Source organism: Aulonocara sp. 'chitande type north' Nkhata Bay, linkage group LG7, assembly GCF_057382095.1.
Source record: "Aulonocara sp. 'chitande type north' Nkhata Bay isolate Kocher_YH1m ecotype deep benthic linkage group LG7, A_spYH_male_GT1.1, whole genome shotgun sequence".
Lineage (NCBI taxonomy): Eukaryota > Metazoa > Chordata > Actinopteri > Cichliformes > Cichlidae > Aulonocara > Aulonocara sp. 'chitande type north' Nkhata Bay.
The window spans coordinates 69,163,396-69,188,572 of record NC_141350.1 but is presented as its reverse complement, the minus strand read 5'-3'; the positions used below and the strand labels follow the sequence as shown (position 1 = coordinate 69,188,572).

The 25,177-nt window shown below is 47.5% G+C and overlaps 1 protein-coding gene across 7 annotated transcripts; it reads left to right on the top strand.

The window, feature by feature from the left end:
* Positions 1-906: 906 nt before the first annotated feature.
* On the top strand, positions 907-24,745 carry phf21ab (PHD finger protein 21Ab). 7 transcript variants are annotated; one of them, XM_086302252.1, is made up of 19 exons: positions 908-1,219; positions 6,720-6,759; positions 6,928-6,979; positions 7,059-7,148; positions 8,156-8,188; positions 8,276-8,341; positions 10,173-10,325; positions 10,411-10,626; positions 11,977-12,060; positions 13,136-13,477; positions 14,358-14,471; positions 15,168-15,219; positions 15,305-15,384; positions 15,531-15,591; positions 16,993-17,099; positions 17,469-17,624; positions 17,941-18,016; positions 18,101-18,204; positions 18,746-24,745. In XM_086302252.1, exons 3-19 carry the CDS (start codon positions 6,938-6,940, stop codon positions 19,472-19,474), a joined length of 2,505 nt encoding a protein of 834 aa, XP_086158378.1. In that variant the 5' UTR covers positions 908-1,219; positions 6,720-6,759; positions 6,928-6,937; the 3' UTR covers positions 19,475-24,745. The 7 variants fall into 7 exon arrangements, with proteins under 7 accessions (XP_086158381.1, XP_086158378.1, XP_086158380.1 ...); XM_086302254.1 differs by lacking the exon at positions 16,993-17,099 and adding an exon at positions 16,872-16,894 and having other exon boundaries at positions 14,355-14,471; XM_086302248.1 differs by having other exon boundaries at positions 909-1,219; positions 14,355-14,471.
* Positions 24,746-25,177: the final 432 nt, after the last annotated feature.

Sequence of the window (25,177 nt, the reverse complement as noted above, 5' to 3'; positions counted from 1 at the left end):
CGGACAGATGATGTAGCTGTTGTTAATCTCTGTGTGGAAACTGCAGATTCACACAGACTACAAACACGTGAAGGAGAAAGAAAGAAAAAGCGAGGAACACGAACGAACAGATTATAAGCTGTGTTTGTTTCAGGAGCTAGTGTGAGACCGTGCTGGAAGTTTCCTGTGTGTAATAACAACTTATTGCTACCAGGCTAAGACCTATAACAGCTACGGGTGCTTTCTAAGGTTACATAGAGCCCCTGTAACATTTTACTTAGACATTACCCAGGCACTGATGAAACTCTGCCCCCTGCTGCTGAAAGTTTTAATTACAATTTGCGGGGTAATTACAAAAAGGGGCTTTAACAGCTGAGGCCAAGGGCAGGAAAATATGAAAGCCTGAACAATAACTGTGCATGACGACATCATAAAATGAAGAAGCACCTCAGGTTTGTTTCCCGTTTGGCTTCTGTGAGTTTATTCTGTGGTCACATTCCTCCACGGAGTTATTTATTCGTTTCTCTGGAAGCAGGAGAAAAGGGGCCTCCTCCTCCTTTTCCTCCACAAAGTGCAACAGTCCGGCGGGTCCAGCAGCGAGCAGCCGAACGTGGAGGCTGAAGGGCGACGTGCTGCGCGGAGCTGGTCGGTAACACAACAACACAACAAAGTGCTCCGCTCCGCCGCCGAGTTTCACGGTGTGTGTGTGTGTGACTTTCTCTCCATAGAGTTTCACTGAGTTTACATCCGGGTTTTTTCCCTAGGCAATGGGAGTCGCAGCACCGCCGTTCCTTAGGCAAAGTGAAATAAATTCGCCGCACCGACACAAAAAGTAGTCCGCTTCCCGAACACATCCCCCCCGCGCCTCGGCTCGCTCATCGGCCCGATTTAACGAACTTTAACGGCCATAAGGACCGACATCGACCGCTCCCCGGCGGATAAGCGAGCTCCCGCCGGAGCCGCGAGGAGTTTTTGTGCCCCTTCGTCCAGCTCCGCGGCGCAGGGATCTGTGATGTGCTGAGGCTGAGCTGAATGAGATTGAAGAAGAGTTCTTCTTGTTTTGTAGCTTCAGTTTCTCTCTTTTTACACAATTTCCACTAAAAGTCACCCCGAAACACGACAGCTGGGTCCAGCCCCGCGGGGAGGAGGCGGCCGGGCTGTGTGTGCGCCTCTGTTTCACCGCGGATCGGCTTCTTACACACATATATATTTAATTAATCCAGAGGAGGACTGCTGCTGAGTAAGTGCACATTGGGCTTTTTAATTTCATAACTTTAATTTTCCCTGCTGTCAAACTTTACGCGTCTCCTGCGGCCGCCCGTGGTCGATTGTCTGCGGCTGTTTGCGGGCAGGTGTGCGGGGCTGTCGGCCGGTGTGTGTCCGCTGTGTTCCCGTGTGTTTCTGTGTGTTTAGCTGCTCTGTTTCTTATTCTAGGAGTTGATATTCTGGAGGACAAGGGGCCGATGTAACTTGGACCCACCGACGCCTGCTCGCTGTCAGGGCTTTTTTTCTTGACTCTTGTAAAAAGATGGCGTCTTTCGGGACTGTTGGAGCCCGATTCGAGCCGTGCCCCCGGCCCCTGCCGCCCCTCGGCCGCCGTGTTTTTTTTTTAATCTTTGATGGAAGTTGTTATCAGCGTGGCTGCTGGCTGCGTTAGCTCCGCGCGGCTAACAGGATGGTTAGCATTAGCGGCTACGGCTAACGTTATCCACTTGTTCTCAGCCTCAGACGGAGCAATGTCGGACGGTTTTTTTCACACCGAAACACCGAAAAACAGCCCGTAAACCGCGACGGTTCTCCCAAACAGGCGGCCGGGGGGCTCTCCGAGGGGGGACCGAGCGTCCACAGGGCCGCAGAGGCTTAATAACACGGTTATAAAACATTAATTTGTCTGCCCGAAACAAAAACCCACTTTTCAGTGTTTGAACTCCCGCAGCAGAAGAAGAAGAAGCACTTGGCGGCTTTCATCTTGAAACCCTCCATTTTAGCTTCATTTCTTCCCTTTTTGGGCCCTCTGCGGAGGCACGCGGGGCTGCTCGGGGAAGTTTATCCCGACAACTTGGCGTCCCACCCGGGGAGCAATTACTCCAATTAACCGGCGGCCTCCACAGCCCGCTAACAGCCGCCGAGCACCTCCGCTCAGGTGCTGCACGTATGGACGCTTCTCAGGTGGACCGGGACCCCCCACCCCAACACTACAGGTCCCAGTACTCAGGGCCCCCAGCTCGCGCTGCAGGCTCGAGCACAAAGTACTTTTACTCATCGCTTATGCTGTACTACTGTACCTCGGGGTGGGATAGAAGTACTCGAGTATTTTTGCTTTCTGTTGCTTTAAATCTGTCCTGCAGTAAATTTAGACGTGTACTAACTAAAAACACCAAACAGTAAGTCACAGTACTTTGTTTCAGGATGTAACAGTTACTTTTTTATTAATAAGTAATGCACTACTGCTGTAAGTAAGGGCTGTTTAAAGTACTCGGTTAATAGAAGTATTCAAGTGTTTCTGTTTTCACTCCGTGTGTACTAACGAAGCCTTTTTTAACAATGTACTACAGTAAATCAGAGTACTTTGTTTCATATTCCAGACTGGTGAAGTACTACTTTATTCATTAGTTATGCAGCACTACAAAGTGCAGTTTAAAGTACTTTGAAAGTGAAAGTATACACACATTTTTATTTTCACTCTAGTAAAGTTCAGACGGAAGTACTGCAGTAATGAAGCTTTTTTTAAACAAAGTACTTCAGTAGGATCTAATTCAAAGTACTTTTTTAATAATTAGTAATACAGTAGTATAGTTTTGGACTTGGAAAACTGTTGTACTACACTTCAGAGGGACACACTGCAGTAATGAAACGTGTACAACACAGACCCTCGTCCTGTGGTACACGGTGCTCTTTAAAGTACTTTTTCATGTGTACTGCTATATCTAAGTGCAGTTTTAAAGTATGTAGATAGTAGAAATATTCAAATGTGTACTAATGAAGCTTTTTAACAATGTACTACAGTAAATCAGAATACTTTGTTTCACATTTCAGACTATAGTACAAAGTAGCTTTTATGAACTAGTAATAAAGTACTACTAAGTACAGTTTTTAAGTATTTTGATAGTTGAAGTACACAAAAATCCTTATTTACATTCTGAAGTAAATTTCAGAGGGAAGTACTGCAGTAATGAAGGTTTTTAAAAACAGTCAGAGTACTTTGTTTCAGGCTGCAGTATAAAGTTGTTTTTACCAGTAAGTATAAGTACTATTTCTGGGTACTTGGATAATAAAGGTTAATGATTACATTTTCTAGTACTTCAAATTTGTACTCCACAAGATTTAAAGAGTAAATGTACTGTACAAACCAAACTTTTTGAATAGAAAAGAGTAACTGGGAGTACTTATCGTGGGATCAGGCTGTAGTTTGTAGTACTAAAATACATTTGTTACAGTTTTTATCAAGTTTAAGGTATTTGTAAAATGGAACTGCAGTACTATTTACATTTCTGGTACCTTAAGCGTGTACTAAGTGGTGGATTCATGAGTAAACCAAAGTACTTGTCCCATGTTATAGACTGCAGTTTAAAGTACTTTGTAATGCAGTACTACAATGTATAAGTACATTTTTGAATGACCTGGACCATGGAGTACTTTGGTGTTTATTTGTCCTCTTGTGTACTTGTACTTAAACTATAAGATGGAAGTAAGTCTTTTTTACTAATTAGTACTACAGTACTACTACTTCTAACTAAGGTTTGAGGTACTGTACATGTACTGCTCTAGACTGCATTTCAAAGGGAAACTTTTTACTACTGAATACTGCAGTTTTAATAGTTGTATGTACTCATAAAGCAGATGTACCTGAGTATTAGTATTTTTTGTTACTCTGTTCTTGTATTCTACAAGAGTTTTGTTACTGCAGGTACTTACAAAATACACAGTACAAAAGTACTTTGAGTCCCTTTGTCTCAGGTTTCAGGCTGTGTTTAAAGTACTTTTAACAGAGTACTACTGAACTTAAATACGTGTTTGAGCTGCTCAGAAACTGGAAGTACTTCAGTTTTATTCTCTTAGTACTACTAAAGCTTTTCAGTGACGGTTGTATAATGCAGTACTTTCCCCTGTTTTTAGTTTTCAAGTACTTGAAAAGTAGATTCCTCGAATACTAATACTGTATAGAGATACTTTACTCCAGTAGGAAGTACATGCACCTGAATGTTTTAGACACAAATCAGAGTAATACTTTAAACTACAGCACAGAAAATCACAGTACTTCATGACTCAGGTGTTGAGTTTTGGACACGAAGTACTTTCTACTAAATTAGTAAGACGGCACTACTGCATCTTGTGTAGTATTGAAGTACTTGGAAAACAGGTCTAGTGGTTAAATCGTGTACTTTTAAAAACAACAAACCGGAGTACTGCGAGCCACTTACAGTACGCTCGATTCAGCAGTACTACATGTATTTAGTTTATATGTTTATGTACACGTCTGTCTGTGCTTTACAGTAATGACGTAGTATTTTTTTCTAGGTTAATAATAATATGTACTTCAAAATAGTTAAGTACTATAGTTATGGTACTTTTTCCCTCTGAATGAGTTTACGTGTAGTATGTACTAATGCAGTACTTCGTAGTATTAATGGAGTTGGTTAAACTTGAAGGAAAGTCAAAGTACTTTTTGTTTCACTGCATAGTTTTTGTGTAATTACAGTTTTTAAAGTACAACACAGGAAATCAAAGTACTACTAAGGAAAAGTACTTCACGCCACAGCCTGAAACTCAGTACACGAAGCTAAAATACTTTGTTTATTCTTTTAAAAGTACTTTTTACTGCACTAGTTTCAGCTTTCAGTCTTTCAACCATAAATCTGAGGATTTGAAAACAGGAAGTACTTGAATAGTTTTTCTCACATAGTAGTACTACTACAGCATCACTGCAGTTTTGAGGTACTTTACTACTTATTTTTCACTACTTGATACTATGTTTCAGATTAGGGCTGTGCCGATATAAGACATCTGTCGTCCCGGTAACGATATAAATCACAAAAATGTAACATTTTCTGTAAAGTCTGTGAATCTCGGGCAGCTCGACCTGCGTGAAGTGTTTCCAGCTGGGCGTCGTGTAGCTGGAGTCGAGCGTTTAACCGATGCATGAAACGACACATTTTTAGACATAAGTTGTAACGGCGCCGTTTCTTTGTGAGTATTTATTACACGGCGTGCTGCGGGGAGAAGCCTGTTCTAACGTTTGAGTCTAAGGTTTATTTTTTAGCACCTGGCGTCTTTTTTACTTCTCATCTGTAAACACTCTGCTCTTTCACGTGATTCAGTTTATTTTGAAAAGTCTCAACAGGATCCTGAGGTTTATTGTGAAAGGTTTATGTGGAACATAAACAAGCGGACACACGATGGTGTTACCATCAACAGGCGCCTGTGGTGATATTAAATATAAGAGAAAGAGAGAACTTTAAGAATACAGCCACTACAATGACATCCAAACATGAACAAATATTACCGTAAACAGTTTATTTTGCGACACCACGAAACAAACAACAGCGTAAAATGAAACAACAGATGTTTTTATATCGTCGTCCGACACACATCGTTATATCGAACAGCCCTACTTCAGAGGATTATGTAGTACTAATTAAGCTTACAAAATACCCAACAATCACTCAAAGTACTTTGAGGTGCAAGCTGGAGCCTATAATACTTGTGTGTACTTACAGTGAAAGTACTTGTGCACTTCTTTCTTTTCTTTTTATTCTAATGAAACTTCAAAAATGTAAAAATGAAGCAGTCTTTGTGTTTTATGCACTTTATTTTGTAGCTTTTACAGTTTTTATGAGTACTTCGGTACTTCATTTGTCTGCAGGTTACGGGCTGGGGTGTGAAGTACTCGAGTATTTCCATTTCTTTGTACTCCTTGTGAAGTAGTCAGACTCGAACGTTGTCACACTCCTGAGTACTTTTTCCTGATGTGCTGCAAACAGCATTCAGAGACATGATGCGGATGTTTTTCCTTAACTTCTTCCGTGGATTCGTCATAAATAATAGATCATCTCAGGACCCTGGGTGTATTTCTGGCGACACTTTGAAGGGCCCTGACCCTTATGTTAGTTCCTGTTTCTGGTGTTTTTAGTTTAAAGAATGTTTTTTGTCTCACTGATGCAAAGACATGTAAATGTTGGCATCCACACAGCAGGGGGCGCTGCAGGGGCAGGGATGAGCTAACAGGCTGGTGATGCAACACATTATTATGATGATGATCTCCTCTGAATGATTTTCTTTGTGTTTTTGAGAAAAATGTGTCGGTTTATTCTTTTGTTTCCTCTCCAGCAGAGAAACACGAGCGAGTACTGCACAGGGCTCGTTCTTAATGCTCCTCTTTGGTGTGTCACATGACCTCTGAATCACTGTGGGCAGTGTGACCTGATCAGGTTTGGCTCACATGTGAAAGTTTTATGGAGCAAAGAAAAACAAACCCAAACTGTCAAATAATAAAAAGAATCCTCTTAAAACGTGAACAGCAAACAAACTGAAAGCTTCAGAAAACATCAGCAGATGGTAGAAAGGTGAGGACGTACAAATCGAGTCCACAAACGTGTGTTTTATTTTGAAGGTGTGTGCCGCTGCACGCCTGCTGAGTTGTGCTGGCTCAGGACTGATCCCTGTTAGAATAAAGACGTCTTTCATTTAAAGTCTCCTGAACACACTGGGCCTGTAACGTGTGCGTTTGCTGTGTGTTGCAGGGCAGCACAGAGGGGTGGAGTCCGGTCCCACAGCCAGGTGGTGAGTGCTGTTATGCTGGAGTGTGAGGCTCATTAATGCTGATGTGAATGAAGTGTTTGATGTTTGGGCGCGATGAAGCTCGGAGCCTGTTTGTGTGTAATGAACAGCTTCAGGTGAGGTCACCTGCCCTGTAGTCATCCGTGTGTCTGTGCCTCGTTTCCTCTGCAGCACCACTTTAATGCTTCAGTTGGATGGTTTTCCTACTGGAGACAGTGTTCAGGTGAGAGCTCACACACACAGGTGTGGTAAGTGTAGCCCTGAAACACCAGCGTCTCACCTTTCTGTGTGTGTGCGCGCAGGCTGATCGATCGGCTGGCAGACTGACTGGATCCATGATGGAATTACAGACGTTACAGGAGGCCCTGAAGGTGGAGATCCAGATCCATCAGGTACGCTGTGGGCTCAGCTGTTTCCTGTCTTGGCCGCTCGCTCTTCTTTTTCAAAGTTCAGCGTCTGCATGAACGCACTGAGGCAGGACACTGAGTAACGCTGCATAACACAGCCTGCTCCCTTTACTACAAATACATGCGGATCGAATCAGGAGGCAACAGGTGGGGTTTTTACAGCAGCCTGAGGAATAATTCTACTGTGAGTTTAAGTAGTTTCACAGGAAAAACAATGTTTCCACGGTACATCGTTAGTTCATGTAAGCAGATTATGAAGTGGATTCATTGTTATTTAATATTTATTATGTTGATGTTCAGTCAGTCCTTTCTTTACCACCATAAATGTGACACCGTAACGTCGGAGCACAGTCGCACTTTTTGGGCGGAGTAAACCACTCTGAAAACTGCAGCACGCTTACAGTGTAGGTGCTAGAAATATTGTTTTTTCCACAAGATAAACAAGAAATAACACAATACTAATAATATACTAATATTACTGTAATAACTACCTGAAGTTACGCATCGCTTAAATTCATCTACAGTCTAATTATTTCTTTGTTTCCTGGGAAAACCTGACCTGTTACCTCCTAGTGTAGCTGACGTGTGGAGGTACATATAAGTGCATTATAATCCCAGTAAAATAAAGTGCAACTCTAGTAGGGGAGTAAGGGGTGAAGCCACATTCAGTCTGCAGACTGTGAGGCCTGCAGTGGGCTGTGTTTTAATGGAGCCTAAATCTGGTTTTCACCCTGAAAACGTGGATGTGTGCTGTACTAAACAAAGTGATGAACAAGCTGAAAATGTTCATAGTGTGATGGTAAAACAGGAAAAAAGAAATCAGGGTCAGGTGTGGTCTCTTTTTCTGTTTTCATTTGTTTATTTAGTTTATATATGATCCTTATCAAAGGACGCGCGTCCGTCAGAGCGAGCGCTGCTCTGTTTCGGGTGCAGTTCCCTGTGATGACCAGCAGGTGTCAGCGTGATCTGTGTTTTCTCTCTTCTTTCTGCAGAAACTGGTTGCTCAGATGAAGCAGGACCCTCAGGTAAGGTCCAAGCTCTTATTTCTTATCAGCACCTCTGAAGCTTCAAACTTTTCAGACGTTTTTTTCATGGCATTTGTTTTTTGTTAGAACGCAGATCTGAAGAAGCAGCTCCACGAACTTCAAGCAAAGATCACAGCGCTCAGCGAGAAGCAGGTATTCAGCTTTGTGCTAACGAGCTCGTGTCCGTGGGCTCGTTTAAAGCGTGACCTTCTGTGATATTAGAGGCTGAGTTCACCGAGCTGTCGTTTCAAACAAAGAAACGTGAGCTCGGAGCGCTTCAGCTTCACAGCGGTAGGAGTGACACGCTCCGAGGCCAAAGCTCAGCGCAGTGGTACAGTCTCACCTCATGAGCTTACGTCATTCTGATATCAAACATTATTAATGAACGACACAGAACAGCCAGCAGTGGCAGAGACAGCGGTGCACGTTTGTGTCTTTGACTTGTTTTGCATCATTGTCACTGTGTGACTGGGTCGCTCTCTTTCATGAGCTTCGGTGGTCGTTCGTTTCTTCCTCGTGGCTGTTTGACTCTGTGTGTTTGGGGTCTTTCTCTATGGCTTTGTTTGGTGTCTGGCGTTCATAATAGTCCCTGTGATATATGGATCAGATGAGCGTGTTACGTCACGTCTGTAGTCTCTTTGTCTTCTGTTATTTTTGAACACTTTCATTGTGCCTCCTATTTTTATCTGCTCCCTGCGTGTTTCTCGCTGTGTTTGTTCTGCGTGTGAAACATTTTGTGCTCGCTGCTTCGACATCGTGCAGAATTAAAGAAGACGTTGTTGGATAAGAGTTTGTGCAGACTGAAGTGTGCTGAGATGATGTCGGAGTCGGGATTAGCTCAGATTATTGTGGGGAAACAGAAAGCCGTGCGCGTATTTGTGCAGGCGGGCATCTTGCGTAACCACAGATGACTAAAGTCGGTTTCAGAGAGTCGGCAGATTAGTCTCGCGCTGAGCTCGGCTCCCACCTGATGATAAACTGCCTCAGTGGGAATATGAGCCGGAGCGTGAGGGGTGGGCTCAGAGTAACAGTCTGAAGGAAGTTCAAAAGAAGAAATGTAGGTGATTTCCTGCTCCTGCTTCTTCTTCTTGTAATTAAACTGGCAGCCGTGCAGCTGCTCTCATGGCCTCTTTGATTCTGGGGAAAAGGAGCGAGATTTTTTTTATTGCACTTTTTCTTTCATTCAGATGTGCTGGGAAAAAGTGCATGACCCTTGACCTTTTTTTAGAGCGTGCGCCTCACCATCACGCGCTGACGTCATCACGCCTGAACCTCCCGAGTCGCAGGCCGAGAAAGACTGAGTTAAACAGAAAGTGTGTGTTTTTAGAATCGGACCTGTGAAAGCAGAAGTCCTGTGAGATTAAACGTCCCTGTGCGGCGGCGGCAGCAGTTGAAGTGCTGCATGTTATTGGCAGAAGGTCAAACAGTTCTCTGAAAGCAGCGCCGCCACTTTCCTCCTCCTCTGTGTTTCTCTGCTTTCTCTCTCGCGGCGTCCTCATTGTGTTTCACTCCATTAAGTTCCCGCTTCTGAGTCGACTGTTGCTAAGCAACAGATGGGCTTTATCCTCCGACTGAGAATTCAGTCGCCAGTGTGTGCGTGACCTCCTGAGCTCCACCCCTTTCTTCTTCTGCTTTTCATTCTTTTTGCTTCTTTCACTTATTTCTCTTTTGCCCCTCCCCCTCCTCCTCAGTCATGCAGAGATGCTTGGGTACTTATTCGTACTTATTCGTACTTATTCGTACTTATTTTCACAGTAACTTTTCTAAATTAAATGATGAATGAACAATCACCAGTTAAAAAACACACTTTTTATATGAGTCCGCCCCAAAGTAAAGTTTAAAAAGCTTTTTTCCTCTGAGAGTCGACCCTCTGCCTCCACACCCTTCATTATATCGTTTGTTCCATACTTTGTTTCAATAAAGCTTTTTTGAATGGAGAAGTGGCGCCTGCTGCGGGAATAATGTCCTGTGCTCTCGCCTGCAGAAAAAGGTGGTGGAGCAGCTGAGGAAGGAGCTGCTGGTGAAGCAGGAGCCGGAGGCCAAGCTGCAGCTGCAGGTCCAAACTCCTCCAGGAGGAGGAGACATCAAGCCGGCCAACCCACTGCAGAGCCAGCAGATAGCTGGAGCGCTGCAGCAGGTATGAAAGCCGCGGCGCCGTTTACAGGATGACTTAAAATCCGACTGTCTTTAAATGTGTCGTGGGTTAACTTCTCCCTCCACAGACGCTGACAGTGACGCCGGTCCTCACCACAAAGACGCTGGTGCTGAAAGCTGCCCCCGGCACCGTCCTGCCGCAGCGCCCGCCCACCGTCGCTATGGTAACCACAGCTATCACCAAACCCGACTCGCAGAACGCCCCCATCAACCTCCAGGTGGCCGGCAAGCTGACCAATCAGAGCTCGGAGCCCATGCGGCTGGTGTCCAAGAACGCCATGGTGGTAAGTGTGCTGTCGGTGCGATCTGTTCGAGCTCAGGAGACGCTTCAGACCGCCGCCCGCTGACCCGCCTGCGTGCGCTCTCACACGACTCTGTTTCTCTGAAAGCGCTCGAGCGGGCTGTGGCGGCAGCTTCTAGCATCTCCCTCTGGGGGTCAGTTCCCCTCACAGAGGCGCATGATTGCAAAAAGAACACGTCACGACACGACTGAGGGTTTTCCAGGTGGTTTTCCACCGCGGGAACATCTCTGTGCCCGTTCCTGGGCCGCCAGACACAACAAAGTACCACCTCTGGGCGTGGGTAGGTACTTCCTGGGCGGGCCTCGATGCTGATGGGGTAAACTGATCACAGCGAGGGCCATCTTTAAAAACATGGCAGGTGAAGAAGAGCAGAGCAAAGGGAAAAAAGCTTAAAAGTCAGAAACGCAGCGATCGAAATGACGAATCGTAACACAGCAGGTCGTTTTTAAATTGTTCTGCAGCCGTCGTTCTCTGAAACACTTCTGCAGCTTTGCCTTACCTTTAAACATACACTAGTTTTAGCAGCGTGGACAGGATGTAACAGCACGACCACCTGAGGTCTGCTAACCACCGTGATTAAAATACTGCACAGAAGACAGAAACGAGCGCAGCTGTCGAACAGCGCTGACGTGAACAGAGTTCAAACTTGGAGGTGAGGCTCGTGTTTCAGGTTTCAGAGCAGGGCAGGGTCCGGTTTGCTTCAAGTGTTGGCCTCTGCTTTGGATGCGGGAACTGACAGAGGTCACAGTGTTCTGCACACGGTTCAGTGTTCCATCTGAAGGACTCTGAACTTTTCCTCCCAGGAATCTTTTCAAGGAAAAGACTGGAGACAGCTCGCTGACACAAACACCTGGATGTTACAAAGTATCAATGTTCCTCTGGATGTAGCGACGTCGCTACATCCAGAGGAACATTGATACTTTGTAATAGTTTTTGAGAAACATTTAGCCAATAAGAGTAAATGTATGTTTACAGTACGGTGCTGGGATGGGGCATGACTCCATGAGCTCTAAAAAGTAGATCTGGGTTTGTACCAACCCCGAAGTTTATGAGCGTTTCACTGGCGAACAGCACCGGACCGATTTTGGTCCCTGGAGGGTTCCTCGTTCCTGCGGTGCAAAAGCAGCTGCTCTGTGCCAGTTCTCCATCCTGCTCCCTCGGCAGAGCCCACAGGTGTGTGATCTACCTGCTTTAAAGCCCGCGTGTTCTCAGAGTTACTTACTCCCACGCTCTGCTGTCAACGCTTGGCGACGCGTCCCGAACCGAGCGCAGCAGACGTGTCGGTCAGATGTCAGCAGCACAGATCCACAATCTGCTGTGGTTTTGTCTCAGGTGCAGGCCGCCGCCCAGCCAATCAAAGTTCCTCAGTTTGTCCCGCCTCCTAGACTGACGCCTCGACCCGCCTTTCAGCCACAGGTGCGTCACTGTGAGACCCGCCTCTGAACCCTAACCCCCTCAGATCAGTGTGTGTGGCCCACCCGACGTGGCGTGCTCACTCTCCAGCAGAGGGCGGGAGCGCGCCGAAGCAAACGCTCATGCCTTGCTCCGTGGCACTAAAACATTGTTTTCTGTGTGCTGCCTCTTACTCATCACTTCTCCTCTCGTTGTGCTTCTTTTAATTTCCGACTGACCTGTGAGCAGGTGTTTTTGGAGGTTTCCTGCCTGTGTACCAGTGTCTTTTACCTTTCTTTGGTCAGAGCTTGTTTCCTGCAGCTTCTTGGTATTTTTGTGTTTCTGGCTGTCGGTGTGTTTTAACCCTTCCACTGGAGGAACGTGGGCGGTGTTTGTGCTGAGTAACGCCACCGGGAGCTCGGGCTCAAACATCAGAGTTAGGCCTCAGAAGTCGTCCTACCACGAGCAGCGTTTGTCTGTTAGCTCAGAACAAATACTCGAGTACTTCTGTATGAAGTTTGAAGGGTTGGGCTTATAAAACTATTAAATATTGTTAACAATATTACGTTTTGTTTTTTTTCCCTCCACCAATCACGTTTGACCTTATTGGTGATTTTTTTATCTAATGTGTTTTTGCATTTTTAATAAGTCTAAACGATTCGTGTCCTTTCTGTCCTGCCAGCACATCGTTACATGTGTACAGTGTATCTTATACTGTTAGAGTTTAATGACAAAATGCTTTATAAAACATTAAAGCTTTGCAGTGCCTGTACCTCTGAAGCCCCGCCCCCTGTCTCACTCTGAAAGGCTCATCTCACCTTATTCCCTGAGAGTGAGCTGTAGGAGTGGTTAAAGACTGGGACTTTGGAGGCGGGGCTTGTGTGGTAGCAGAGCTGGCACTGCTGTATGATGTGGTGTATCTGTCTTTTTTGATTTAATACATAAAAATAAATGAGCTAATGTTTGTAACATTCCTCTGCTTCAGCAGTAGCAGTAAAGGTAGGCTCAGTCAGGCTGAGGTAGAGCTCCACAGTGGCGTTACCTGGCAGTATCAGGTCATTTCTGTGCCGATTTGTGATTGGCTGTGTGTCGTTCTCAGGTCCGGCCAAAGCTGACCACGCCCACCAATGTCCCTATTGCACCGGCCCCTCCCCCACCCATGATGGCGGCCCCCCAGTTGCTGCAGCGGCCCGTCATGTTGGCCACTAAGCTCTCGTCCTCGCTGTCGTCGTCGGCGCCCATCCACCAGGTCCGCATCGTCAACGGCCAGCCCTGCAGCAAGACCGGTGCCGCCCCGCTGACGGGCATCGTCATCACCACGCCAGTCTCCGCTGCACCCACCCGCCTCGCCAGCCCCGCCCAGGTGCCCCTGCCCACCCCCGTCCCCACTCAGACTCCGGTCCAGCCGATCCAGATCAGCAGCCTGACCACTGAGCCCAAGGTAAGGTCCTGCGTTAGTACTGCACTGCACAGCAGGATCTGAAATATTTTAATCATGGTCTTAGATTTTACTTTCAGAAACCTTTGGATAGTTTTGTAGTTCTGATGTTTAAACAATAAGGCGATGACCTTAAAGATTTAAAGGTGGCGCTCGTGTGCCGCTGCTCCTCCGACACGCTGTAAAGGGCTGTGTCCAGCGCTGAAAGGTTGGATATCAGTTTTAGTTCATTTACAGGTTAGGGTTATGTGCCAGTATAGCACCCCCCTGTGGTGATTCAGGTAACTACAGCACTGAAACGAACAGGCCTCTCAGACTTCAGCAGGGTCTGTTTTTGCCTCTAAAAGTACTGAAGTGGTTTATAAAGCTGGTGTCTGTATAGACGAGGAGAACCTCACTAATGATCTGCTTTTACTCGTGGATCCGGCCCGCACGTTTAAATTCTGCTGCTGTGACGGTTAAATCTCTGCGCTGCTTTCCCGACAGCGATGATCAGAGGAAACGTACCTGCTCTCCAGCTGGAGCATCGGGCAGCTGGACGCTCACAGCTTGTTTGGGTATCGTTAGTATGTTAGAATTGATGATTAGTCAGCGCTGCAGAGCTGCGTGCGGGGCGTCGTCTGCTCGTGTCTTACTGTCACACCCTCTGAAGGTCCCGTGTTTGCAGCTGATGGGTTCTTACTGGAGTTTGGACGCCTGTTCGACCCTCGGGTCTTTGAACGATGGCGCTGTGTCACATTGGTCCGTGTTATTGAAGGAGGCCGTGTGGAGGCCTCTGCTTCTTTCTTCAATGAAAAACAGAAAATAGAAATAATGAAAATATAAAGGAATGTTCTCTTCTGTGACTTAAGCTTGCCGTCTTCGTCTCGTCTTCTCTCAGCAGACTGTTAAACCGGGAGGAACAGAGCAGCACGCCGTCGTCAGCCTCCCGTCCTCCTCCTCAACCGCTCCTGTGTCTCCTCCTCCCAGGCCCCCCAAGAAAGAGGAGAACCCAGAGGTATGACCCACAGAGGGACACACAAGTCGTGTATTTTCTAGCACAAATCACTGAACCGTTTCTCTGTCGTCACACGTTTCACCTGCAAATTCTAGATATTAATATCTTTAAGTAAATGTTATTGTTATTAAAACATATTGTTAGTATATTGTAGTTCAAACGTACTCACACAGGCTGATGTTATGAAAGGAGATAAAGGCGCACGATGTTCCCAATGATCCAAAACCCCAGAAAAAGCTGTTTACCAAACTTTTATTTATGCAGCAGGCGCCTCAAGGTGTTTTATATTATTAGACCCTAAAATAACCCAGAGAAACCCAACAATCATATGACCCTATGAGCAGCTCTTTGGCGACAGTGGGAAGGAAAAACTCCCTTTTAACAGGAAGAAACCTCTGGCAGAACCAGGCCCAGGGAGGGGCGGGGCCATCTGTGGGTGGGGCTTCATTGCGTGCCTGGGTGGGGTTTGAGAGCGAGAAAAGAGGCATGAGAGGAGCTGCTTTACTGCATCGATATAAAATACTTTCATTCTGCATCTCATTTGAAAATGTATCATTTTAAAAAGATGGATTTATGTGTCAGGACGTTCTCCTGCAGATGTTTACGTTGATGCTTGGAGCACGTTTTGCTACCGCACAACTTTGTTGTTGTACCAAACCTGCCAGCGTGATGATTCACCTGCTGTGTCTCCTTTAGAAACTGGCCTTCATGGTGTCCTTGGGCCTGGTAACACACGACCACCTGGAAGGTGAGCGATGCTTTCAGTCTTGGTGTCGTGAAGCTGCTGCGTGAGCAAACATCTGCAGGAAACGCTGATGTGTTTTTATTTGCAGAAATTCAGAGCAAAAGACAGGAGCGTAAGAGGAGAACGACGGCCAACCCGGTGTACAGCGGCGCCGTGTTTGAACCCGAGGTACGTCCCAGACTCCCGTTTACGTTTGTGAATTTAGAGTCAAGCAAAGTGCGATGACATGTTTACGAGTTTGGGTTGATTAAAGTAGTTTTCACCAATATTTTGCCTGCTGAGCGACTTAACGACGTTTTTCTCTTTTGTTTCAGAGGAAAAAGAGTGCAGTGAGTTACCTGAACAGCCCTCTGCACCAGGGGACCAGGAAGAGAGGTCTGTATGAAAAACAGACCAAAGATGATGGAAATGACAGTAGAAACCAGTAGAGACTGAACGATGCATGACAATAGAATCAAGCAGAGCTACAGTAGAGACGATAATCAGCTGAGAGTCGTGGCAGAGCTGCAGAGAGGAGTGTGTGTGTGTGTGTGTGTGTGTGTGTGTGTGTGTGTGTGTGTGTGTGTGTGTGTGTGTGTGTGTGTGTGTGTGTGTGTGTGTGTGTGTGTGTGCTTCATTGAGTGGAAGAAGAGTAGAAACAGTAGATCAGTGTCTGATCTGATGCTCGGTGCTAATAACGTGCTGTGAAACTTTTCTCCTGCTTCTGCTTCCTGTCTTTGTCGCTTCAGTCGGGTTTCCGTCTAAAGCCGGATTCATGCTCACTCGTCCTCGAGGCTCTGAAGCTTCAAACGGGCTGAAACGCGCCCGCGTGTCACGTCATTTAGTGCCGATGATGTCAGGTTTCATTCGCAGACTAAACGCAGACATGTACCCTCTGAAACGATGCCGAGGTTGGTGATCAGAGCTGTGGAGCCTCCGATGAAGGAGGATGAATCCGGTTAGACCCTCTGTTTTCTCTGGGAAGAGCTGAAATGCATTCTGGGAATTGTAGGAACACCCTGACTCCCAGTTAACGCCCATGATGTTTGTTTGCTGGGAGCCACGCCGCCGGTAACACGACTAACGGTGTTTCTGATTCGATAACATCACACTTTCCGACAGTCGAGCTGCAGACGTCGTAATGCTAGACGCTAACCTCACGCGCAACTCGTGGTGTCAGATTTTAACACGCCCTGAAAGAGGCGGAGGAAGTCTGCGTCAGTGTCTGCACTGATGTCGGACTGTTCCTTCGCCCTCCAAACGCTGGCCTCGGGTTTCCACTTCGCTGCAGCCGCTCTCTTATTCATCTCTTGCTGTTTGTCTTTTAACTTCGGGTCTTTGTTAAGCCAGTAACGGGCTCGCAGGTCGGCCCGACTGAGCGCCCAACCCACGGCGTGCCTGTCGGGTCCATGCATCTCATACCCGTATTAAGCCGTTTTATGACTTTTAAGTGGCAACAGGCTGAGCCGCTCGTGCCGAAGAGGCCCGGAAGTCGAAAGACAAAAAGGCGAGGTGGGAACGCGAGGTCGGCACCCGGGGTGTTGACTTCTGACACGAGTCCACGGGCAGCTTTGTACTAGAGCTTGGCGTCAGCTCGCTCGGAGCACTAACCCTGCTGTCTGTGCTTCTGACTCCTCCTCTTCCTCCTCTTCCTCTCTCACCCTGACTCATGCTAGCCAACGAAGACTCCCTTTCCAAGGTATGTCATACAGACTGTTTGTTTTTGTTTTCTCCCCCCTCTCCATCTTTCTTTTTTTCTTTGTTTTCCGTCTTTGTCGTCTGTCTCATTTCACCCAGGTCGTCCACCCAAATACAGCAGCGTCCCGGACCTGGTCAGCCTCACCCCGACCTCCCCCTCCAGCCCCGTCCATCCCCTCCCCCTGCCCAGCCCCAGCTCTGGGGATGTAAGTAACGATGGGGGAGACGGACAGCTCAGAGGGTTGGACGCCCCGTCACACACGGTCCTTTTGGCCCAGTAGCTCTGTCACCATTTGCACTCCTCCATTAGTTTGTCGTCTCCATGACACTCATCCGCACTCATCACTTGATTTTACTTTGACTCAGCCTTACAAAGTGAACAGAGTCCTGTAGCGTCATTGATAACTACTGCAGAGCACATTCTAACTCCCCTGTGTGGGCTCAGTCGATTAACACAACACACCATGTCATTAGAACAAGCCCAGACTGTAAACTAAACCAGATCACGGCGCCCCCGCCTTGCCTCTGCGCTGATGGTTGGTGGGGAAACTGATTGGTCCAATTCTTCCTCACAGGGAGACATCCATGAGGACTTCTGCACTGTGTGCAGACGCAGTGGCCAGTTGCTCATGTGCGACACGTGTTCTCGTGTTTATCACCTGGACTGCCTGGATCCACCCCTGAAAACCATTCCTAAAGGCATGTGGATCTGTCCAAAATGCCAAGATCAGGTAACCGCAGCAGACTGATCCTGAGTCAGGGGGAAGGGGGTACTGCAGTCCAGACTGTGCAATGTGCTTCCGGCGGGCCTTCTGCCACGCTGGCCTGAACTTTAGGACTGTTCGATCCTTTGTAAGCAGAAACGTGATGCAGTATTGTTCTTTTGTGCTTCTGTCTCATTCATTGTGTAAAGATCTGCATCTCACATCCATCCACCCCATTGCTCGTCCCCGTATCGGCCCCACCGCAGGGTGGTGGCTAAATTTGTCTCCCTGAACTCTTTTCCGAGCTTCCGCCTCTGTGAAAACTCCCAGCTTCTCTCTCCAGATCCTGAAGAAAGAAGAAGCCATTCCCTGGCCCGGCACCCTGGCTATCGTTCATTCCTACATCGCTTACAAAGAAGGTGACGGCAGCTTTTGCTCTTCTCGTGTGTCGCGTCTGCCGGGACCGGCGAGCTCTGACCGACTCTCCCGTCTTTGTCTTGCAGCTAAAGAAGAGGAGAAGCAGAAGCTGATGAAGTGGAGCTCAGAGCTGAAACTGGAGCGAGAGCAGCTGGAACAGAGAGTCAAGCAGCTCAGCAACTCCATAACAGTGAGCTCAGCGCACACGTTTATGCCTCGGTCCAGTCTCCAGTCCCTCGTTCATAATCTGTGCAGCGCTAAAGTTATCAAAAGTTTTGGCTGTGAGCTGGCTCAGCAGGGGGAAGACTGTCAGCTGCTGTGATGGCCATGTTTTTTGTGTTTGGATGTTGGATAAAGCACCGCGATGCTGCATTGTGAGAGAAAGTTTGTATAATTACCTGTCAGGTCCTGAGCGATCTGCCTCAGGGATGCGGAGTCGGGCTGGTAAGCGATGAAAAGAAGACAGGACAGCTCGTCGTGCTGTAACTGTATTGTTTTAGAGCTATTCTCCGGCTTCACGTTAAATTCCAGCATCAGCAGCGACGAGCGGGACTGTGTGCCGTAAACGAGCACAGCTCCAGGACAGACGCTCGTCCTCACGGCCGTCACAGTCACAGGGTTTTTACTGTTGTTGCAGTTAAAAATGCCTGCCGCCAACTTCAGCTTCTGTGAATTGTCACTGCTCTCTTTATTTGAGGAGATGAAACTAAAACCTGTTTTCATTTTTTCAGAAATGCATGGAGACCAAAAACACCATCCTGGCCCGCCAGAAGGAGATGCAGCTCTCCCTGGACAAAGTCAAACACCTGATTCGCCTCATCCAAGCCTTCAACTTCAACCAGGCTCTGGCAGAGACGGAGGGCAAAGACATGAGAGTCCCGGACAGGGCTGAGGCCGCGGTCAGCTCTGAAGCTCCGCCCAAAGTCAACTCGGCGGAGAAGGTGAAGGCGGGGAGCTCCTTGGCCAGCGTCATCACCGAAGGGAGCAAGCCCGAGGAGCACGGAGCCGCGGGGAGCCACCAGACGGGCGGAGACACCTCGGGCCAGCCCGACAGCACGGTCCTAACGGCAGATAGCGGCACCGGCGTGGGGGCGGACGGAAAGGCGGGGCCGGGGGGAGGGGCTAACACGGGGACTGGTCTCCAGGCGGAGATCGTAGCCAAGCCTGAGACTGAGGTAGCCGCGGCAACTAATGTTCCCGCTTCTTCGGCCGTTGCCACCACCAACGGCACAGCCGAGCTAGCCCGTCCCGATCAGAGCCCCGGCGGAGGCCACGGCGCCAACGCCGCCACCGGCTCTGAAAACAAGACAGCTGCCGTCAACCCCCCAGAGACGCCGGCAGAGAAGAAACAGGAGGAGATCACCGGAAGCGATGGCAGCAACACCAACAACAGCAAAACCTCAGAACCCTCCCAGCATTCTTTGCCAGCTCTCGTCAGCAGTTTGGACAATAAAAAGTAACGCGGCGTCTCTTCAGTCGGGGAATTCAAACATATATATTAAAAAAAAAGACTCTTGCTTGCACCGTGTGGTGCCCTGAAGTTGCCAATCTGTATAAATGTTGTTTGTTTGCATTGTATTGTCAGACTGTGTCAATGGTAGATATACAGCCCAAGTCACGTGACTCTGGGAAGACGTAGGCCGTTCCACCCACTGAGCTGGGGTACAGGAAGGCGTGCGCACCAGTGTCATCATGCCAATTAGTGATAGACGTCATGGTGGGAATGCTCAAAGGGAGATTTAACTCATCATCACACCAGTGTGTGCCTGTTACAGTGGCCCCTGTTCCCTGCGAGGTGGGGAGACGGTTCACATGGGCACGAAGAACGCCGAGAACGTGGAGCCAAACATCTGTCAGGGGTTACTGGTCTAAAGCAGTGTTGTGATAAATGAACCTGTTCGTGCCCTCGTCCCAACGAACTTAATGTGAACGACCATGAACCTTAACCATCCGTCCCGACCTTCCCGATCGTCCGATCCTCGCCCGGCCGGCCTCCGGATCTCTTCGGTGGAGAGAAACCCGTGCGTCCCTTCACCCCTTCACTGTGAAAAGGCTTCAGTTTGCTTCAAACACAGAGTGGTGCCAACCACAGGCGCTGCAGATGCAAACAGTCCTAGAAATCTGGATCACGTCGCATCTGGGTGTTTTTGATCGGAAGTCAAACGTAGTGGTCTGTGAATTACGGTGAACTTTGCAGAGAAAATGATGCGTTAGCCAACACCGCTCACGCTGAGCGGCCTAACTTACCTTAACCCAGGTACCCGACAGCTGGGTACAAACAACTGTTGAAGGGAGCGAAAGATAAAAGGCTGAAAATGGGATTTTCAGTCCGTCCTGATTACCGCTAACAGCTCTGAAAATCATACCTTAGACTGATAACCTTCGATATCAGCCAGAGACCTCCTCAGACATCGTCTTTTTAAAGACGGCGGTTGGCGCTTTGAAGCACGCGGCTGCCTTGAAGGTGACGGGTCTGACTTTCCAGATGAGACTGATTGGCAGCATGTCGGCTCATCAAACCACACGTGCACCTGGTGGTGTAAACCCGGGCTCACCTGCCCAGGTCCGAGAACAATACACAACATTATTGCAGAAACCTTAAAGGCCTCGGCATCGTCGCTCTTTTGAAGCACACTGACGCCTTTGGAAAGACTTCCCGAGCGATCCATAATCCCTACATTATTCCCACTCGCAGTCACCCGGTAACCAAACGGCCCATCCTCTCCCCATCTCCTCCCACCTGAGCTCAGGCAGCAAAGACGCCGAGCGGCGCGTTCGACAGGTACAAAGGACGAGGTCGAACAGGCTCGGTAGCCGAACAGATGTTTTCAGTGGTGTCGGTCAAGTGTAGTGATTGAGTTTTCATTCGTGAGTCAAGTGTGTCAACTGTGAGCACTAAATGTGAAATTGCAATACTGCAATGTCAACACACACAAACTATATCTGGGCTGTGTTTCTTTTTTATAGGAAAAGATATTCAGGTCTTCCTAGTCTTCTTCAGAATAAGTGCTTTCTGTTCCTGAACCTGCTGGACTGGCATTATCCACACACAAAGGAGTCCTCTTTTTGAAGCGGTCGTCTTTGCATCGTGTGCGTTTCTGTTGAATCCTGAACTGCCAAAACGACATACCCAAATTCAGCAGGGACAAGTCCACTTACTGTATCGAAAGATCAAATCACCGGCGTTGTAAGATATTTAGATGCTACCATTTCAGAAATTGGAAGTCCCCAGATTGAGACAGGAGAGCTTACTAAACAATAACATTAAAGGAACTTTTTTCCTTCAAACGGTTTGTCGTACAAAGCTGCTCCTTCCGACGGATCTAAAAGGACGATAATCCTGAGATTAAAGCACAAGCTTGCTGCATTACAAAGAAGTGCTGAAGAGCTTTTTGTATGTTAATATGGAATTAAACAGAGTATGCATCTCTTTGTTGTGATGTGACTTATCCCCCACATTGCCAATATTTTTCTCGGAGGACACACAAACCTCTGTCTGACGTGCGTAGTTCCTGTTTTTGGGAGGAGCGGCCCGAGAAGCGCCTTCGTCCCCTCGCGGTCAGACACGTGCGTCTCTTTTCTTTCGGTGTGGCCGAAGCATGACGCTGTCATTTGTGGCTGTCGGTTCAGGTGGGTCTGCTGAGCCGATCACTGTTGGGAGCGAGGCAACGACGGCGCCTCTGGTTGTGCTGGAATTTCTGTCGCTTTCTTTCTTCGAGCTGTTTTGGAGCATTGTTGCCCAGGTTTCAGTCGCCCGGCGGCGTCTTCACCCCTGAGTGCCGACGCCGTTTGTTTTCTGTGATCGTGCACGTTCGCTGGGACTAGAGCTCTGCTGTGTGAGTGGCTGTGATACCCTGTAGGTGTGGGGTAGGCCCAGCAGCAGAGGAGGACGAGGAACACGTGAAGGTGGCCGCGTGTTTCAGCCTGTGTTGCTTACTGATGAAACATCAGTAGTTGGACTTTCCTGCTAACACCTGTACGGTCTCTGGAGTGCTGATAGAAGGCGTTTAGCGACGTGCACGTGGCGCTGACCGCAGAGGTGAACACGCTGCAGGGCGACTGCGGGTGACCGTTAACTTCATATCACTACGACCAAGTCGGCATATCTGACACCCGGTGTTCTCGTATACAGACCGCCTTCATTCAGAAGATCCCACAGAAACGTTTCCATGCGTTCGGCCGCCGTGTCGCGTTTTATGCCGTCGGTCTGACGAGCTCGGCCATTCGAACACAGATGGGAAAGAAGAGCCAGAAAAAAGAAAAGAAAAAAGGCAACTAAGGTGTCCCCGGGTCCCTCTGAGTATCATTCGTTGTGTGTTTCGTTGTTCGTCGGCGTTCTTCACCACGCGAGGCTGTGTTCACTCATGGGTAGAGCAGAGTAGTCATCGAGTCTCAACAAGGTTTTCTTTCAAAGAGCCCGAACTTGTGTTCCAGTCAGACTGGACCTCTCCCTCTGTACAGTAGGTACCTCGAGTGCCTTTCTTCAAACAGCAGATAATATTTGTCTCTTGACTTGCACTGTGACTTGTAGAACCTTACTAACCCCTCCGTATGACCCTCCGGTCCCCCGTCCCAGGAGCTCCCCCCAAACTCCGGAGCACAAACTCGGTCCCTCCACCTCAGGCTGCCAGTAGTCAATGCAAGTTAAATCTACATTTCATATATGATGCCGTTTGAAATCGACCGCATAGTGTTTTGTTGATGTTTAATAGAGGAGTTGCCTTAAATGTGTTTTGTTTTCGTTTTTTTCTGTGATTAACTTTTCCATTCGGAGAAAAAAAAAACACCTGTGCAGACGCGAAGGTCAGAGGTCGTCTGGTGAGAAGCAGTCGGGGTTTTCCCGGCGATGGTGATGATGACCTGCTCGGAGCTGTGTTGTGATGCACTTTTTGATTTGACCAGTATTATCGGACCGGGATCGGTCAGCAACGCAGAGCGCAGGTGTGAATCCCGGTTCCCCGGATTTCCTGGCTGGACTCGCGTTCGTTTTATTTCGAAAGGTCCATCGTTGCTTCTGCACTGTTCTGGTTCTTCTTTGGCTTCAGATAACGCCCGAGTTTGCTAAATCAGGTCACATGAGGCGTCTGGCATGATCAAACTTTGACCCGATTAAGAGCATCTGTCAGTGCAGCGGCGGCAGCGGAGTGCATGACTTTTTATGCAAACTTTGATAATAGACGTGTCGAAACGTTTTTTTTGATATGCATCTGCTTTTATTTTTACGTTTTCATGTGAAACTCGAGTCACTTTCTTTTCTTTGGGCGTTCTGGCAGACACGGATGCCAGAGCGCGCCGTTTAGGTGTTAAACGTTGCAGCGACCATCTGCGTTCAAAGGGTTTCTTCAGAATCAGAAGGTTTTTCCATGGATGTATGAAGAAGAACTGGACACCTGTTCTCCACTGACACGCTGCCGTTTGTGGGGCGGTCCTACCGCAGAACGCTTACCGGTGATTGGTAGAAGTAGCCTGTGGATTTGGAGTAACGTCACCCCAAGTTCGACCAGCGCTTGGTTCAAACATGAACGCAGTCGACGGATTGTGCCCGCCGCTAGTTTCTTTCTGGGAAGTTACCCAACTTTGACCTCATCAGCACCTTGTCAGTGGAACGCAGGAGGAAGATCATCGAAAAAGTAGCCCTAGCTTTGTCCGGCTCGTGGGTTAACAGAGAGAAATCGCTGCTGTGATTGGTTCTGCTTTGTTCAATGACTGTTTGATTCATGGCTTGGCTGAGGTTTAGGTGATGCCGGGCTACAGAGCAGGAGCTCTGTGGGGGAAAGGAGGCATGCGTTAGGCCTGAGTGTCTGCCCTGCATCAGCTCTCTGGATACATCCATGGGTTTAGGTTCTTCGTTGTAGTCTTGATTTGGCTGATGCGGCGTGCCGACTGTTGGGATCCCAGCAGAGCTGCGAAGGTTCGGGGAGGAAGGCTCTCTAAATTGCTTCTCAGTTTCGATTTCGCCGAGCCGTCCGGGTGAACTTATCCAAAGAACACTGAGAGCATACATTTCGTCTCTGCATATCATACGGATGTCGTTTTCCTGCGTTGGCATCGTGCTCGTGGTCACATTAACCGCTCATGCATTCTAAAAAAACAAAAGACTGTGCTGGGGGGTCGTTCCTGCGAGGTAGTTTGCTCCGACTTTTAAGTTGTATCAGTTTTAAAACGATCAAGTCATGATTGTGGCCTTCTAGTATTCTGTCGGTACATGACGTCATTAATCTCTCGTGCCCGCCCGCCCATCTGTCTGGACCCAAACGTACACCTGCAGCTTCTTACCTCATCCACAGCTGATTCCATCGGGGTGTGTTTGAGTGCAAAAAAGAAAAGTTCAAAAAAAGAAAAAACAAAAGTCTTTTTTTATCTTCCATTTGGTGAGATGCATTGTAGCGATATGAATAAAGAAAAAGTTCACCTGGTGTGCTGAATAATGTGTAAATTGGTAATTACACAATCTGAATATTTGTATAATTGTTTGTATTTTTTCATAATGATTTTGGAAAGGAATGTGTTTATTTTTTTGACTTCTGTTCCAGATGTGTCTTCTGTTGGCCTGACATTGTGACTGGTCTGGTGGGATTCTTACCTCTGTATTGAGCCTCTTCTGTGATGAATTCTTTGTATGCAGTGTTTAGGAAATACTGTAGGGAACATGGGGAGGAGTTGATATTAGGAGCATTTGATCAATTTGTATTTATTTATTTTATCATTTTGTTAATAAATTGTGAAAAGCAGACCGTGTGGTGCCTGCCTGTTTATTTTGGTTTTAAGAAAGAAGCCACATTCATTAAGAACAAATGTTTGTATAGTCCCTAACAATAAAACCGCCGGCCCCTGTATTACAAATGAGAATATTTTTCCTTTTTTTAAATCGTTTTTGCCTTTTAATTTGATTCGTTTCGCAGCTTTTGAATTATGTATATTAGATTTTCGTATGTTTTCTTCCAGATATTTGCGGAGTGGTGAGATGAAATGAAGAGAAGGCGTACAGCCTTTATTTCTCCTGTCTCTGTGAAAAATGTCAAAGTAAATTAGCCGATGTGGAGCTGCTGTCTGAGACTCAAACACAGACGCTGTGGATGTGAGAAAAGAGAAAAATGTTTTGCTTTTTCTCGTTTCTAATCGGGAGCCTGCTCGGGTATTCTCGCTGGAGATCGGACACAAAG